This window comes from Heterodontus francisci, chromosome 20 (genome assembly GCF_036365525.1).
Source record: "Heterodontus francisci isolate sHetFra1 chromosome 20, sHetFra1.hap1, whole genome shotgun sequence".
NCBI classification, from domain to species: Eukaryota; Metazoa; Chordata; class Chondrichthyes; order Heterodontiformes; family Heterodontidae; genus Heterodontus; species Heterodontus francisci.
The window spans coordinates 84262476-84277549 of NC_090390.1; the positions used below are offsets into that span (position 1 = coordinate 84262476).

General features: G+C 47.2%; 1 protein-coding gene across 1 annotated transcript in view; it reads right to left on the minus strand.

The window, feature by feature from the left end:
- Positions 1 to 900: 900 nt before the first annotated feature.
- The window catches only part of LOC137380888 (dynamin-binding protein-like), a 20784-nt gene continuing 6610 nt past the window's right edge, over positions 901 to 15074 (minus strand). The window contains exons 2-8 of the mRNA XM_068053294.1: positions 14320 to 14394; positions 13511 to 13638; positions 9902 to 10234; positions 7747 to 7926; positions 5271 to 5469; positions 3974 to 4530; positions 901 to 1443 (exon numbers count right to left, since the gene is read on the minus strand). Coding sequence (XP_067909395.1) covers positions 1258 to 1443; positions 3974 to 4530; positions 5271 to 5469; positions 7747 to 7926; positions 9902 to 10234; positions 13511 to 13638; positions 14320 to 14394 — 1658 coding nt within the window. The 3' untranslated portion in view covers positions 901 to 1257. The remainder of the gene's footprint in view (positions 1444 to 3973; positions 4531 to 5270; positions 5470 to 7746; positions 7927 to 9901; positions 10235 to 13510; positions 13639 to 14319; positions 14395 to 15074) is intronic.

A 15074-nucleotide genomic window follows, 5' to 3' on the forward strand; every position in this document is an offset into this window, starting at 1 on the left:
CTCGGTTCAGAGCACGAGGGGTAGGGTCAGGCACGTAATGGGCTTGGAGTTCAAGCACTGAGGGGGGGGTCAGGTATGTGTGGAGGGGGGGGGCTGAGAAAATATTATGGTTCAACCCACTAAACCCCTGACAGACAGACATGTATGTTTTGCTCAAATCTCCACGTCCATGTCTCGGGTTTCTTCTTTCATATTAAAGGCAGAAAGGTCGGCTGACATTTCTCGTGGAACAGGAAGAGGTCATTCATGCCCTTGGGCCTGTTCCACTATTCAATTAGGTCACTGCCGATCTCTTCCTACCTTTCATGTTTTTGGTGCCTTTTATCAGCGATCCAGACATTTGGTTTACAAAGCTGATCCTTCATTTGGTTCGATTCCATCAACATCATGAACCAGGCATACTGCCCACAGCACTGACAGAGGAAGACACATCCAAGTCTCTGCCCAGCAAGTCACTGCCAAGGCCTCGCCTTCTGGCAGTCACTTCCAAAAGTAATACTCCAGTTGGTTAAGTTGCAAACTCTGTGTGTAGTCTAGAAAGAGACATTAAGTTGTAAATGATGCATTTCTACATTTAAAAACAGCTTATACTGGAGTAGTACAGTTTGATTGCAGGCTAATGTGGGGCTTTTCATACCAGAATAATCACGAGAAGATATAACCAAAACCCCCTCTTTCTCTCTCTCTCTCTCTCTGCTGCAGGACTACAATTTTATAACTTCTACTTGGCTTTTTCCTGAGTGAAATGGAGGTTGCACTGTTATCTGAACACAGAATGGGATAATCTTATCCTTCGTGGAGTCTTGACTTCAAAATGCTTGTGCTGGAAACATTGCAGGGTTTGGGGGTGGAGTGGGGGAGAAAAGAGAGTCAAGTTCAGCAAAACAGGTTTAAATCCACTGTTCTAAAAAAGAGATTTTTGTTCTGTGAATTGTATTATATATATATATATATACACACACACACTGATACATTGTCAATTGAGGTCATTTTTGCATTAATGCCAAAATGTCACTGCAAGTTTGGCCTGGATTAGTTCCAGCAATTGTTCCATTTGCTCAGCATAAATCAAAAAGCCTTTCAGAAACATCCTCGAAGGAATAAGACACCACTTCCGTTGAGGGGCCTACTGCTCTCTTCCACCACCTTGAGTTTTGAGCGACAGACAGCCTTTACGCTTAGGCCCAATTGTTTTAAAACACAAGAGGGCGTGTGTAGTTTCATCTGTTCCTTTTCCCCCTCGCCCCCTCTCTTTCTTCACGTGTATTCCGTCTTTCTGATGTAAGTGGCGGGGACGTACCCCTGCCTTCCGTTGGCTTCCGCCAGCCACCATTCCCGGTTTCCATTCATGTCGTGGAACCGCAGGATTCGCACCCGCTGGTTGTGGGTTATTGAAAGTTCGTTAGCACACCGAGCTTGGAAATCATAGACTGCATAGTAAACCTAGAGAGACGGGGAAGGGGTGGGGGTTTGCGGGAGAGAGGGGGGAGCGGGTTGGGGGAGTGAGAGAGAGAGAGGGTGGGGGGAAGGGGCAGGGAGAGACAACAAAAAATTAATTTGATGTATGACCAACAGAGAAGTCAAGCTGTGCTGTACCTGTTACTGAACAGAAAAGCTTCACTCACTCTCAGGACTTCAAGCAGTACCGATAACAGCCTTCAGGCCAACGTCATCAGCTTGGTTGAGTTGAGTCAGAACAGCCGAACGCCTTGAGCATATAATCTATTCTGAATCTTCAGTACCTGACTGAGGGAGTGCTGCACTGTCAAAAAGAGAGTTGCATTTCTATAGCGCCTTCCAGGAGCTCGGGACATCGCAAAGCACTTTACAGCCAGTAGACATGCAGGGCCATACCTGCCAAGAATGAGGCGCATTGGCTTGGTCATATGAACATTGATTTTGAACTGTTGCTGGAGCACGGACATAACTTGAACAGATCAGCTGTGACTGGAAAAAAACATCTGCATACTAACAGAATGTGCTTGTGTAGACAAAGGACCATTCCCTGACACATTCAACCCACAATGGATGTTGATCACCGGACAGTGAGGGGCTGGGGAAGCGCATTTCAAGGCCTGTTGGGGTGATACAATCAACAGGGGCCAGGACTGGTTGGACCAGCTGGTCACACGACTAACTGGCTGTTCTAGGGTTTTTTGAACTGGCCACAGTGAGTTTGAACTCAGAAAAGACTGTTTGCTCCTGGACTGAGATCTCTCCTGTCTGCTCCCATCTCTTTCTCACAAATCTCTGAAGACACATGAACCACAAGAGAGAAAAGTCTCCTACAGTGAACAAGGTTTAAGAAGAATACTGGGCCCCATTGAAAAGCAAGCTTTACCTACAATCAAGGACTCTACAAGTGAGCTGAAGAACCGTAACAAAAATTCTTCAGATATTGCCACAAACTTTTCCAGAGGAGTTGAGGTCTGGGGCAGATCAGCAATGATCTTATTGCATGATGGGGCAGGCTTGAGGGGCCGAATGGCCTAATCCTGCTCCTATTTCTTACATTCTTATTTTTCTTCTCTCTATTTGCATGTGTGTATCGCGTATGCATGCTCGTGTGGGCGTGTATCGTAGGTGTCAACCGAATTAGAGTTTAAGAAATTTAAACTTTTCTTCTTTAAACCTAAGAAAACCTGTTTGTGCTGGTTTCTTTGCCTTATAATTGAAAAGCAGTGAACAAGGATTCACCGAGGGGGAGCTAAAAACATGGTGTGTTTAAAATTAAACCGTTATGGTAAGACCAGATGAAGGCTGAGAGGGAACCCTAGACACCTTTCTCACCTGGTCACAACACAGTGTAGTCATTCTAGGAAAGACAGCAGCCAATTTGTACACAGCAGAGATAGTGATAAGATAAAAATGGAACACTCTGCACATACTCAGCAGGTCTAGCAGTATCTGTGGAGAGAGAAACAGAGTTAATGTTTCAGGTCGATGACCTTTCATCAGAACTGAAATGTTAGCTCAGTTTCTCTCGCCACGGATGCTGCCAGACCTGTTGGGTATTTCCAGCATCTGCACTATTTTGCTTTTGTATTAATAAGACGATCTGTTTCAGTGTCATGTGATCTTTTACATCCACCTTCGAGGGCGGATGAGATATTAAACAGAGGCCCTGTCTGCCCTCGCAGGTGGGCACTAATGATTCCACGTCATTATTCTGAAGCGGAGCAGCACAGTTCTTCCCAGTGTCCTGGGCCAATATTTATCTCTCAGTCAGCATCACTAAATACAAATTATTTAGTCACAATCATATCGCTGTTTGTTGGGATCATGCTGTACACAAATTGGCTGCTGCGTTTCCTACATTGCAACAGTTCAAAAATACTTCATTGGCTGGAAAGCGCTTTGGGAAATGCTGAGTTTGTGAAAGTCAATGCAGAAATTGGATTCCTTTCATGGAGGGGTCGTCACCCACTGGCTTTCAAACATCAACTTGCCCTCTCCTCCCAGCAGACCACTGAATCGTGAAGAGTGGGAACCTTGACTGATTATTTCTTGCCCTCAAGATGATTTTTTTTTAAAGTCACTCTCGGGATATGGGTGTCGCTGGCTCGGCCAGCATTTTATTGCCCATTCCGAATTGCCCTTGAGAAGGTGGTGGTGAGCTGCCTTCTTGAACCGCTGCAGTCCATGTGGCGCAGGTACCCCCACAGTGCTGTTAGGAAGGGAGTTCCAGGATTTTGACCCAGTGAGAGTGAAGGAACGGTGATATAGTTCCAAGTTAGGATGGCGTGTGACTTGGAGGGGAACTTGCAGGTGCTGGTGTTCCCATGCATTTTCTGCCCTTGTCCTTCCCATTGGTAGAGGTCACGGGTTTGGAAGGTGCTGTCTAAGGAGCCTTGGTGCATTGCTGCAGTGCATCTTGTAGATGGTACACACTGCTGCCACTGTGTGTCGGTGGTGGATGAGCTGAAGTTTAATGGAGGAGCATGGAGCTCTCTCAAACACCTGTTGCTCTTACCTGCTGCCCGGGATCGTAGTCATTGCTTTCCAGATACCCTTCCTGCGACGAGGCCCTTCGCAGCCCTCGTTTGCACTCCCGGGATTTCCGTGGTAGGGAGTATTCCATCTGGCTGGACCGTTTTGGCTGCCCCATTGAGTAGGAATCCTTGCCAGTTGAGGTTGTTGCCATTAATGGGTCTAAGGTGCTGCAGCGTTGTGTCAAAGCACGTTGATGTGGCGAGGAGGAGGAGGAGTCAGCTGCGTTTAACCGTGGTGGGGACGTGGTCAGGTGTGACGACGAGGGTTCTGCTGCATTCCATCGCTGTGGCACTGCTTTCGGGGGCAGAGCGCCCAGGGTCTCCGTGGAAACCTGTGCCTGCTGAGGGGCAGAGAATGACGCTGTGCCACTGGAGTGATTCACCGCCACAACCGAGGTGCTGTTCTGCCGGGAGATGACCGGGGATGAACCACCATAACCGGATTCATTGGAGGAGTGGCTCCCCACGGAGATGTCAGAATGGCTTCGCCGAGGGTTATAGGGCTTCAGGAAGGAACTGTACACAAAGCCCTTCACCACTGTTGGGAGACGAGGCACAGGGCATTAACACACTTCACATCCAATATCCCCTCCCCTCCCCCGTACCCTAGTTTCCTCCCCAGCTCTTCTCAACTCCAATTCGTTCTGGACTAAAGTTCCACCAGTTGCCAACCAGTGGGTAGCGCTTGTGCCACTGAGTTAGAATATCCTGCACTCATGTCCCACTCCAAAGATTTGAGCACGTAGTCCAGGCTGATACTCCCAGTGCAGTACTGAGGGAGTGCTACACTGTCAGAGGTGCTGCTTTTTGGATAAGACGTTAAAACCAAGACCCCTCTGCCCTCTCTGATAGACGTCAAAAAAGATCAGCATGAATCTGATGACAGGCCAGGATGTTCGCCACATAATATTTATCCCTTTTCCAAAATCACAAAAAAAAACAGATGATCTGGTCATTATCTCATCGCTGTTTGTGGGACTGCATTTCCTCCATGAGATATTAGGACAAAGAGGTAGGTTTTAAGGAGCATTTTAAAAGGAGGGAGAGGTAGAGAGATGGAGAGGTTTAGGGAGGGAATTCCAAAGTATAGGGTCTAGACAGCTGAAAGCATGCCAATGTTGGAGCAAAGGATCTGGGGGATGGGCCAGGGAACTATCCCGGGAGCTATCTGACGGGTTTGGCTCGGTCCCGTACTCTGGGGGCCCTCAGGCTTACTACACATCTTAAAGCTGGGATTGGTGCTTTTGGAGGGGGAGTGTGCCAAAGACCAGCCCTTACCCCCATTGTCCACCAGCCAACGGTTTTGGCTGCCCATGGGATCTTGCTGTTTGATCACTCCGACCAGGTCTCCTTCCAGTAGTGAAACATCCAGCTGCTGAGCAGCATTGAAGTTCCTCTCTGCCTGGTACAACTTATTCGGCTCGTACTTTGCCAGCAAGGCTTCCCGCTGCTCATCTGTCTGAAACATGGCAATTGGCTTACAAAGAGAAAGAGAGAAAGGTGTAGAACGTTAGACCAAGGAATTGGAATCAGTCTTCAAAAATGGCGCCACTTGGCAAAGTAACAGGAGGTCATTCAGCCTGTCAAACCTATTCCACCAATTAGACCTGTATCTTCATTCCATTATTCCTTAATATTCTAGCAGAACAATCCATCAATCTCAGTTTTGACATTTTCAGTTGACCCCCAGTATGCACAGACTTTTTTTGGGGAGAGAGTTCCAGATTTCCACTCCCTCTCTGTGTGAAGAAGTGCTTCCTGACATCACCCCTGAATGGCCTGGCTCCAATTTTAAGGTTTTGCCCCCTTGTTCTGGACTCCACCCCCCCCACCCCTCCCCACCAGAGGAAATAGTTTCTCTCTATCTAACCTATCAAATCCTTTAATCATCTAACATCTCAATTAGATCACCCTTAATCTTCTATACTCAAAGGAATATCAACCTTGTCTGTACAACCGGGCCTCAGAATTTAACCCTTTAATCCCCATTGCCATTCTGGTGAATCTGCACTGCTCCCTCTCCAAGGCCGATCTCTCCTTCCTGAGGTTGATTCCCAGAACTGAATACAGTTTCTCCAGATGGGATCTAACCGGAGCTCTGTACAACTGTATTCATTACTCACTTCCTCCCCTTTGCATTCCAGCTCTCTTTTAAATTATTTTTGTACCTGTCCACTGACTTTGAATGATTTCTGTACTTGCACCCCTAACTCTCTGCTCCTTCGCCATTCTGAGTCTCTCACCATTTAGATCTTCAAAAAAAACAAGTCAATGATAAGACAGTTTACAAACACCTCTTAATTAACAGAACATTATCCAGATCTGTCTTCACTGGACTTAATTAGCAAAATATTACCAGTAAACAAAAGGAAAACTGTACTTAAAATTCATAAACTGTAACACTGCAATATTCTTGCTGCAATTATACAGGGCCTTGGTGAGGTCACGCCTGGAATATTGTGTGCAGTTTTGGTCTCCTTATCTGAGGAAGGATGTTCTTGCTATGGAGGGAGTGCAGCGAAGGTTCACCAGACTGATTCCTGGGATGGTGGGACTGATGTATGAGGGGAGATTGAGTTGGTTAGGATTATATTCACTAGAGTTCAGAAGAGTGAGGTGAGATCCCATAGAAACCTATAAAATTCTAACAGGACTTGACAGGGTAGATGCAGGAAAGATATTCCCGATGGTGGGGGAGTTCAAAACCAGGGGCTATAGTCTAAGGATACGGGGTAAACCTTTCAGGACTGAGATGAGGAGAAATTTCTTCACCCAGAGAGTGGTGAGCCTGTGGAATTCGCTACCATAGAAAGCAGCTGAGGCCAAAACATTGTATGTTTTTAAGAAGGAGTTAGATATAGCTCTTGGATCTAAAGGGACCAAAGGGTATGGGGCGAAAGCGGGAACAGGTTACTGAGTTGGATGATCAGCCATGATGATAATGAATGGCGGACCAGGCTCAAAGGGCCGAATGGCCTACTCCTGCTCCTATTTTCTAGGTTTCTATGTTCATCCAGCACCTCAAATTAGCCCCAAACATTTTCACTATCAGTGATAGACGGGGAAACTCAGCAGTGGCACAAGGTTCTATCTTGTGTACAAGGGAAGAATCTGTATTTGTCCTGGGTGAGTTTCACATCTACAATGCACTTACAAGCCCTCATTACAATGCTGATGTCAACTGGTGAAATGAATAGGGGCCTTGTTGGATCAGTGATACCCAGGCTAGTGAATGGAGACAGGACTATAAAGACCACATGGTCAAGATTCAATGTAGCCTGCTTAGAAGAATGAGAGGGGAACCCATTGAAGCATGTAAAATTCCTAGAGGGCTTGACAGGGTAGATGCTGACAGACTCTTTCCTCTGGCTGGAGAGTCTAGAGGTAGGGGGCATACTGTCAGCATGAGCAGTTGGCCATTAGGACTGAAGAGAAATTTCTTCACTCAGACGATTGTGAATCTTTGGAATTCTCTACTCCAGAGAGCTGTGGATGCTCTGTCATTGAGTATATTCAAGACTGAGATCGATAGATTTTTGGCCACTAAGGGAAATCAAAGGATGTGGGGATTGGGGAAAAGGTGGAGTTGAGGTAGATCAGCCAATGATCTCACTCAATGAGGGAGCATGCTTGAGGGGTCGATTACCCTACTCGTGCTCCTGTTTATGTCCTTAAGCCACACAGAACCTGCTCCAGAACTCACTGACAAGATGTCCAATACCGTAATAATGGAAAAGAAAACTGCCAAACTCACCATTGTATTCATTTGCCATCTTGACGATTGCCGTTCCGTGGTCTTCCTATCAAATGATTTTCTAGAGGAAGGGAGTGTGTCTGGGAAGAAACTGAAGACCTGGAGTTGTTGCATGGCCTTAATATGCTGTTCCTGGAATGAGGCCACAATACTGGTGTCCTTATTCACCACTGTGATAAACTGTGGAGAGAGAAACCTCCCATCAGCCATTGTTCGACAGACTCAGCACATTGTCAGAACACTGCATGTATTCCAAGCAGACACAACTGCTCATCAATCTAACATTATGTCATCTGTTTATCCTGCATCAGCATGAAGCACTCAAAAGCTCAGAGTAAAACTCCCTCTCCACTGTCCCATCAAACACTCCCAGGACAGGTACAGCACGGGGTTAGATACAGAGTAAAGCTCCCTCTACACTCTCCCCATCAAACACTCCCAGGGCAGGTACAGCACGGGATTAGATACAGAGTAAAGCTCCCTCTACAGTAAAAAAAAAACGGGGTTAGATACAGAGTAAAAAAAAAAGGGTTAGATACAGAGTAAAGCTCCCTCTACACTGTAAAAAAAAAAACGGGGTTAGATACAGAGTAAATCTCCCTCTACACTGTCCCCATCAAACACTCCCAGGACAGGTACAGCATGGGATTAGATACAGAGTAAAGCTCCCTCTACACTGTCCCAATGCCTTCTGCAAGTCCCTATAAATAACATTCACAGACATTCCCCAGTCCACTACTTTAGTCGCCTCTTCAAAAAAATTCAATCAACCAGATTCATCAGGTATGACCTACCCTTTACAAATCCATGCTGGCTTTCTGTGACCAGCTGAAAATTTTCAAGGTGCTCAGTCACTCTGTCCTTAATCATAGACTTTCGCATTTTCCTGACAACAGATGTTAGGCTAACTGGTCTATAATTCCCCGATTTCCCTCTCTCAACTCTCTTAAAAAACGCAGTGACATGTGCAATTTTCCAATCTAAAGGAACAGTTCCCAAATTGAGAGAATTTTGGAAGGTTATACTTCAGGCATCTAAAATGCTCTCACCTGCTCGCTTTAAACCCTGGGAATGGAAACCACCTGCTCCTGGGGATTTGTTACTCTTTATTTTCTTCATTCCTGTTACTTTGATTACGTTAATTTTAGCGAGTCACCATCCCTGATTCAATATTAGTTTCCTTGGCGGGTCTGACTTGCTGACTTCTTCCACTACTGTAAATACTCAAAGTAATTATTCTGCATCTCTGCCATTTCATTATTGACATCAACATTATCAATCTTTCAAGGGGGCTCACCTTGTTCCTGACTATCCGCTGTCGGAATGTAATTGTAAAAGCTTTTTGTGTTGATTTTGATATCCCTCTGCAAGTTTCTTTTCATATTCCCTTTTTGTAGCTCTCACTATCTGTCACCCTTTGCTGCTTTTTATATCTCTCAATTCATCAGGGATCTGTGGTTTTTTTTGCAGTTTTGTATGATTTGTCTTTTAGTTTTACGTTATCCCTTACCTCTTCAGTTGCCCATGGCGGCTTTCTTGTAGGTAAAGCTCTTGACCCTTAGGGGTATAAACCGGCTCTGTATCACATTAAGGTATTTTTCTGAACACCTCCCACTGATCAGTGTCATTTTACCCAATAACAGACTTGCCCAGTTTACTGTGGAGAATCTCTGTTTCATCCCAGTGAAGTCAGTCTTACTGGAATCTGAGTAGCTGTTTCGTGTTTCTCCCCTTCAAACATTACATGCAACTCAATCAAGTTATGATCACTATTTGATAAATGTTCAGCACCATTAAGGGTGTGAATTAAATCTGGCTCATTACTAAATCGAATATGGTCTGCCTCCTTGTTGGTTCGAGGACATATTGTTGCAGAAAACGATCCTGGACAGACTCTCAAAATTCACCAGTTCTTTGTCATGCACTCATCTGCTTATCCCAATCTAAAGTTAAAATTCCCCATTAACACTGGTCTGCCTTTGCTACATGCTTGTCTAATCTCTGCATTTATACAATCTACAATCCTTTCTTTCAATGCTACCAGTGAGGAAATTCTCCAACGTTACCATTCTAAGACACTGAGCAATGGTTGTATTACAAACAGCCAATAGACACAGACGTGTAACTAAATATCAGGTCTCTCTCCTCCTTTTACCTGGGACAGTGGCTGAAGCTCATTCAGCGTTAGCCTCACAAATTCCTGATGAGCCTTAGCAAAGCCTCGCATGCAGTTGATGAAGAGTTCCTCAGCACTCTTGTGAAACTTTGGCAATTCGTCAAGGAGTTGGGCATTGAGAGCTTCGTAGTTGTTCTTGGCCGCCTGGAGTTCGTCCAGGGTCCTCTTGTCTTTCAACTTCTCGGCTCTCTCCTTGCAGTTATGGTAATCCAGCAGCTTGTCAAAGCGTTTGATCATGAGCTTGTGGGGCCCAGCACACATCCCCAAGAGTTGGTTCAGCGGAGCAATGACGAGAATCTCAGTCCGCTCTTTCTGTTGGGAAAACAATTAGAGGAAAAAATTGCAAATCGCTCCAGGGCCTCAACCCTTCCCTATCTCTGTTACCCCCTCCAGACCCACAACCCTCCCTACCTCTGTAACCTCCTCCAGACCTACAACCCTCCCTATCTCTGTAACCCCCTCCAGACCCACAACCCTCCCTACCTCTGTAACCTCCTCCAGACCCACAACCCTCCCTATCTCTGTAACCCCCTCCAGACCCACAACCTTCCCTACCTCTGTAGCCTCCTCCAGACCCATAACCCTCCCTACCTCTGTAACTCCCTCCAGACCCACAACCCTCCCTACCTCTGTAACTCCCTCCAGAACCACAACCCTCCCTATCTCTGTAACCCCCTCCAGAACCACAACCCTCCCTATCTCTGTAACCTCCTCCAGACCCACAACCCTCCCTATCTCTGTAGCCTCCTCCAGACCCATAACCCTCCCTACCTCTGTAACTCCCTCCAGACCCACAACCCTCCCTACCTCTGTAACTCCCTCCAGAACCACAACCCTCCCTATCTCTGTAACCCCCTCCAGAACCACAACCCTCCCTATCTCTGTAACCCCCTCCAGACCCACAACCCTCCCTACCTCTGTAACCTCCTCCAGACCCACAACCCTCCCTACCTCTGTAACTCCCTCCAGACCCACAACCCTCCCTACCTCTGTAACCTCCTCCAGACCCACAACCCTCCCTACCTCTAACTCCCTCCAGACCCACAACCCTCCCTACCTCTGTAACCTCCTCCAGACCCACAACCCTCCCTACCTCTGTAACTCCCTCCAGACCCACAACCCTCCCTATCTCTGTAACCCCCTCCAGACCCACAACCCTCCCTACCTCTGTAACCTCCTCCAGACCCACAACCCTCCCTACCTCTGTAACTCCCTCCAGACCCACAACCCTCCCTACCTCTGTAACTCCCTCCAGACCCACAACCCTCCCTACCTCTGTAACTCCCTCCAGACCCACAACCCTCCCTACCTCTGTAACTCCCTCCAGACCCACAACCCTCCCTACCTCTGTAACCTCCTCCAGACCCACAACCCTCCCTATCTCTGTAACCTCCTCCAGACCCACAACCCTCCCTACCTCTGTAACTCCCTCCAGACCCACAACCCTCCCTACCTCTGTAACTCCCTCCAGACCCACAACCCTCCCTACCTCTGTAACTCTCTCCAGACCCACAACCTCCCAACCTCTGTAACCTCCTCCAGACCCACAACCCTCCCTATCTCTAACTCCCTCCAGACCCACAACCCTCCCTACCTCTGTAACTCCCTCCAGACCCACAACCCTCCCTATCTCTGTAACTCCCTCCAGACCCACAACCCTCCCTATCTCTGTAACTCCCTCCAGACCCACAACCCTCCCTATCTCTGTAACTCCCTCCAGACCCACAACCCTCCCTACCTCTGTAACTCCCTCCAGACCCACAACCCTCCCTACCTCTGTAACCCCCTCCAGACCCACAACCCTCCCTATCTCTGTAACTCCCTCCAGACCCACAACCCTCCCTACCTCTGTAACCCCCTCCAGACCCACAACCCTCCCCATCTCTGTAACCCCCTCCAGACCCACAACCCTCCCCATCTCTGTAACCCCCTCCAGACCGACAACCCTCCCTATCTCTGTAACTCCCTCCGGACCCACAACCCTTCGAGATCTCTGCACTCCTCCAATTCTGGCCACTTTTAATTTTAATCGCTCCACCATTGACAGCCGAGCCTTCAGCTGCCTGGGGCCTTAAGCTCAGGAATTCCCTCCCTAAACCTCTCCACCTCTCTCTCTCCTCCTTTAACACCCTCCTTAAAACCTATCTCTTTGACCAAGTTTTTGGTCACCTGTCCGAATATCTCCTTATGTAGCTCAGTGTCAGGTTATTGTCTGTTAGCACTCCTGTGAGGCACCTTGGATATTTCACTGGATAAAGGTGCTATATAAATGACAGTTGTTTTTGTAATAGCAATTTGAGTGCTCAGTTGGTTAAAAGCTCAGCTGATGTGGGAATTGAGCCATACGGATTCAGAAGGTCTCAGGGCAAGGACTCAGTCCGTACTGACCTCGACAGGAATAGGACAAGAATTGCAGGAAGGTTTCTCACTTCACTCAGTGAGCTCTGCTGGAACGCGTCTATTCGCTTGGAACAGAATGTTAGGAACAGCTGGGGTACTGAGCCTTCACGATGGAATAGCTTCTCGAGTGGAACGCGAGGAAGGACTGACTGGGCCAAGGACACCAGAGGGATGCTGATTCCCAGCGGATCCGAAGCCCAGCTTCTTACAGTAACAGAGGATGAGGAGAGAATGTACAAAAATCGCAGCTGGAGAAAGACCATCAAGCCCCTCACTCCTGAAGCATCAGCCCTGCTCACTGTGACAGGACAATCACCAGGAAAGAAAATCAGGAAAATTCCCCTCACACCCTCTTAAGCAATCGCGATTCAGAGAATCTTACAGCCCAGGAAGAGGCCATTCGGTCCATCGCGCCTGTGCTGGCTGTTTGAAAGAACTATCCAGATAGTTCCACATGGTCCTGCAAATTTTTCCTTTTCAAGTATTTATCCAATTCCCTTTTGAAAGTTACTATTGAATCTGCTTCCACCGCCCTTTCAGGCAGCGCGTTCCAGATCACAACAACTCACTGTGTAAAAATAAATTCATCTCCTCCCTGATTCTTCTGCCAATTATCTTAATTCTGTGTCCCTCTGGTTACCGACCCTCCTTCCACTGGAAACCATTTCTCCTTATTTCCTTTATCAAAACACTCATGATTTTAAACTCCCCTATTAAATCTCCTCTGAACTTTCTCTGCTCTAAGATGAACAATCCCAGCTTCTCCAGTCTCTCCACGTTAACTGAAGTCCCTCATCCTGGGACCATTCCAGTAAATCTCCACACCCTTGACTATCCTTCCTAAAGTGTGGTGCCCAGAATTAAATAGAATACTCCTCACCAGTGACTTATAAAGGTTTAAAATAACCGCCTTGCTTCTGTACTCTATACCTCTCTTTTCATGTATTTATCCAATTTCCTTTTGAATGTCAGGCAGTGCATTCCAGATCACAACTCGCTGTATCAAGAAAATTCTCAGTACCCTGTGACAATCCCTGTACGCTGTTAGAACAGTGCTAGCCTGATTGCAGGAAGTAAGTCAGTAGCTCCAATATCATTGGGGGAGGCACATCAGACAATTACATTAAGGGCTGGCTCTCTATTATCACTGACATTTCTACTGTCACGGCCACTCGGATCCACACTTACAAAGTTGGTGAAGAGGTCGTCACTGATTAATCGATGCGCTTGCTGGAAACTCTCCAGGTCTGGGTGATTCTTCTCTCCGTACATGTCCAGGATACTCATGGCACCAGCACCTTCACTGACGCAGATTCCTATTACAGGAGAGAAACACAGTCGGTCAGTTTCCCAGTCCCACCCAGATTCATGACTACACACCTGCAGAAAAACAATGACCCACCAGTTTCAGTCACTGGGGGGGTGGCTGGGACCTCATTCACTGGGTGGGGGGGGGGGGGGCCTTAGGCCTCCTCAGTGTCCTCCCCGCCAAACGCTCAACCACTCCCCAATGAACTGACTTTCATCAGCTCCGCCCCCAGGCTCCAACTGTCCCATGTGCCCTGATTGAGTGTCCAGCGCAGGCTGTTCGACTGTGGAGGCGTATCAGAGACCATCCACCCCAAACTCCTTCAGCCAGTCTCTGTCCATCCATGCAGCCCACCTCAAACTCCTCTGAAGTTATCTGACCATCCACAAACTCCTTCACTGGTCAATCCTCCTGAGGCTAATCCCATCATCCCCCAATATACCTCCTTACATGTCCCTGTCCGCCAGCAAACTCCACCCCTTCAGTTGCCATCCATCCACCCACAGGCACTTCCGAGGATAGTATTATTACAATTACCCCCCTCCCATAGGCACTGAGCTAATGATGCCTCTAGTTGAGTGGACTAAACTGATCACTCTACCGCGTTGTTTGTGAGACATGTGACAGTCACTCACTCTCCCGCACATGCTGCAGATACAGAGAGAGATCTCGATAATGATTTAATCACCGCTCCTGTACGCGAACCTCCTTTCTGCATCATCAAACGCTTCATTCTTGATCTGAAGATAAAAATGCTTCAATTCTGGACTCAAGAAGAAAATGGGAGCATTTTCCATACGGTGAGAATGTGCAGCAGTAGAGAAAGAGATTTGTGTCTTAGCATCATCGCAGTGAAATCATTGAAGCAAATCAGAACACCTGAAAGCCTGGCTTTCTATTCCAACCTGAAATAAAGAAGTGATGCTTCAGTCGCACCTATCCTTGGTCTAGAGCTGTCAGAATAACTGAGTTCAGTTTCGACACACACCACAGGAACGATATAACATACCTTCGAGAGGGTGAAGCGTAGATTCAGCGAGTGATACCGGGGTTTAAAGGTTGAAATTATGAGTATAGAGCTCGTATTCCCTTGGTTTAGAGTTGAGGGTCATGTGATGTGCAGTTCAGTTATGTCTGAATGTAAGGTACAGCAGCTTGTGGCTGAAGGCTCTCATGTCTCGATGTTTCTTATGAGACACTTCTAACCACTCTGCTTTCAGCCGGGAAAGGACTCAATTTTGGACAGACAGAGAGAGAGAGACACACACATAGAGAGACAAGAGAGACACACACACACACACAGACTCAAGACTCTGTCCTGTACAACTTTCCTCCAACTGCCAGTTAACCTGTGAAATTAAACATCCCATCTATTTAGGCTCTCACCAGGGTATCAGAACAATCATCTTCGGTAACGGTGGCTGTGACAAGCTTGGCAATGCC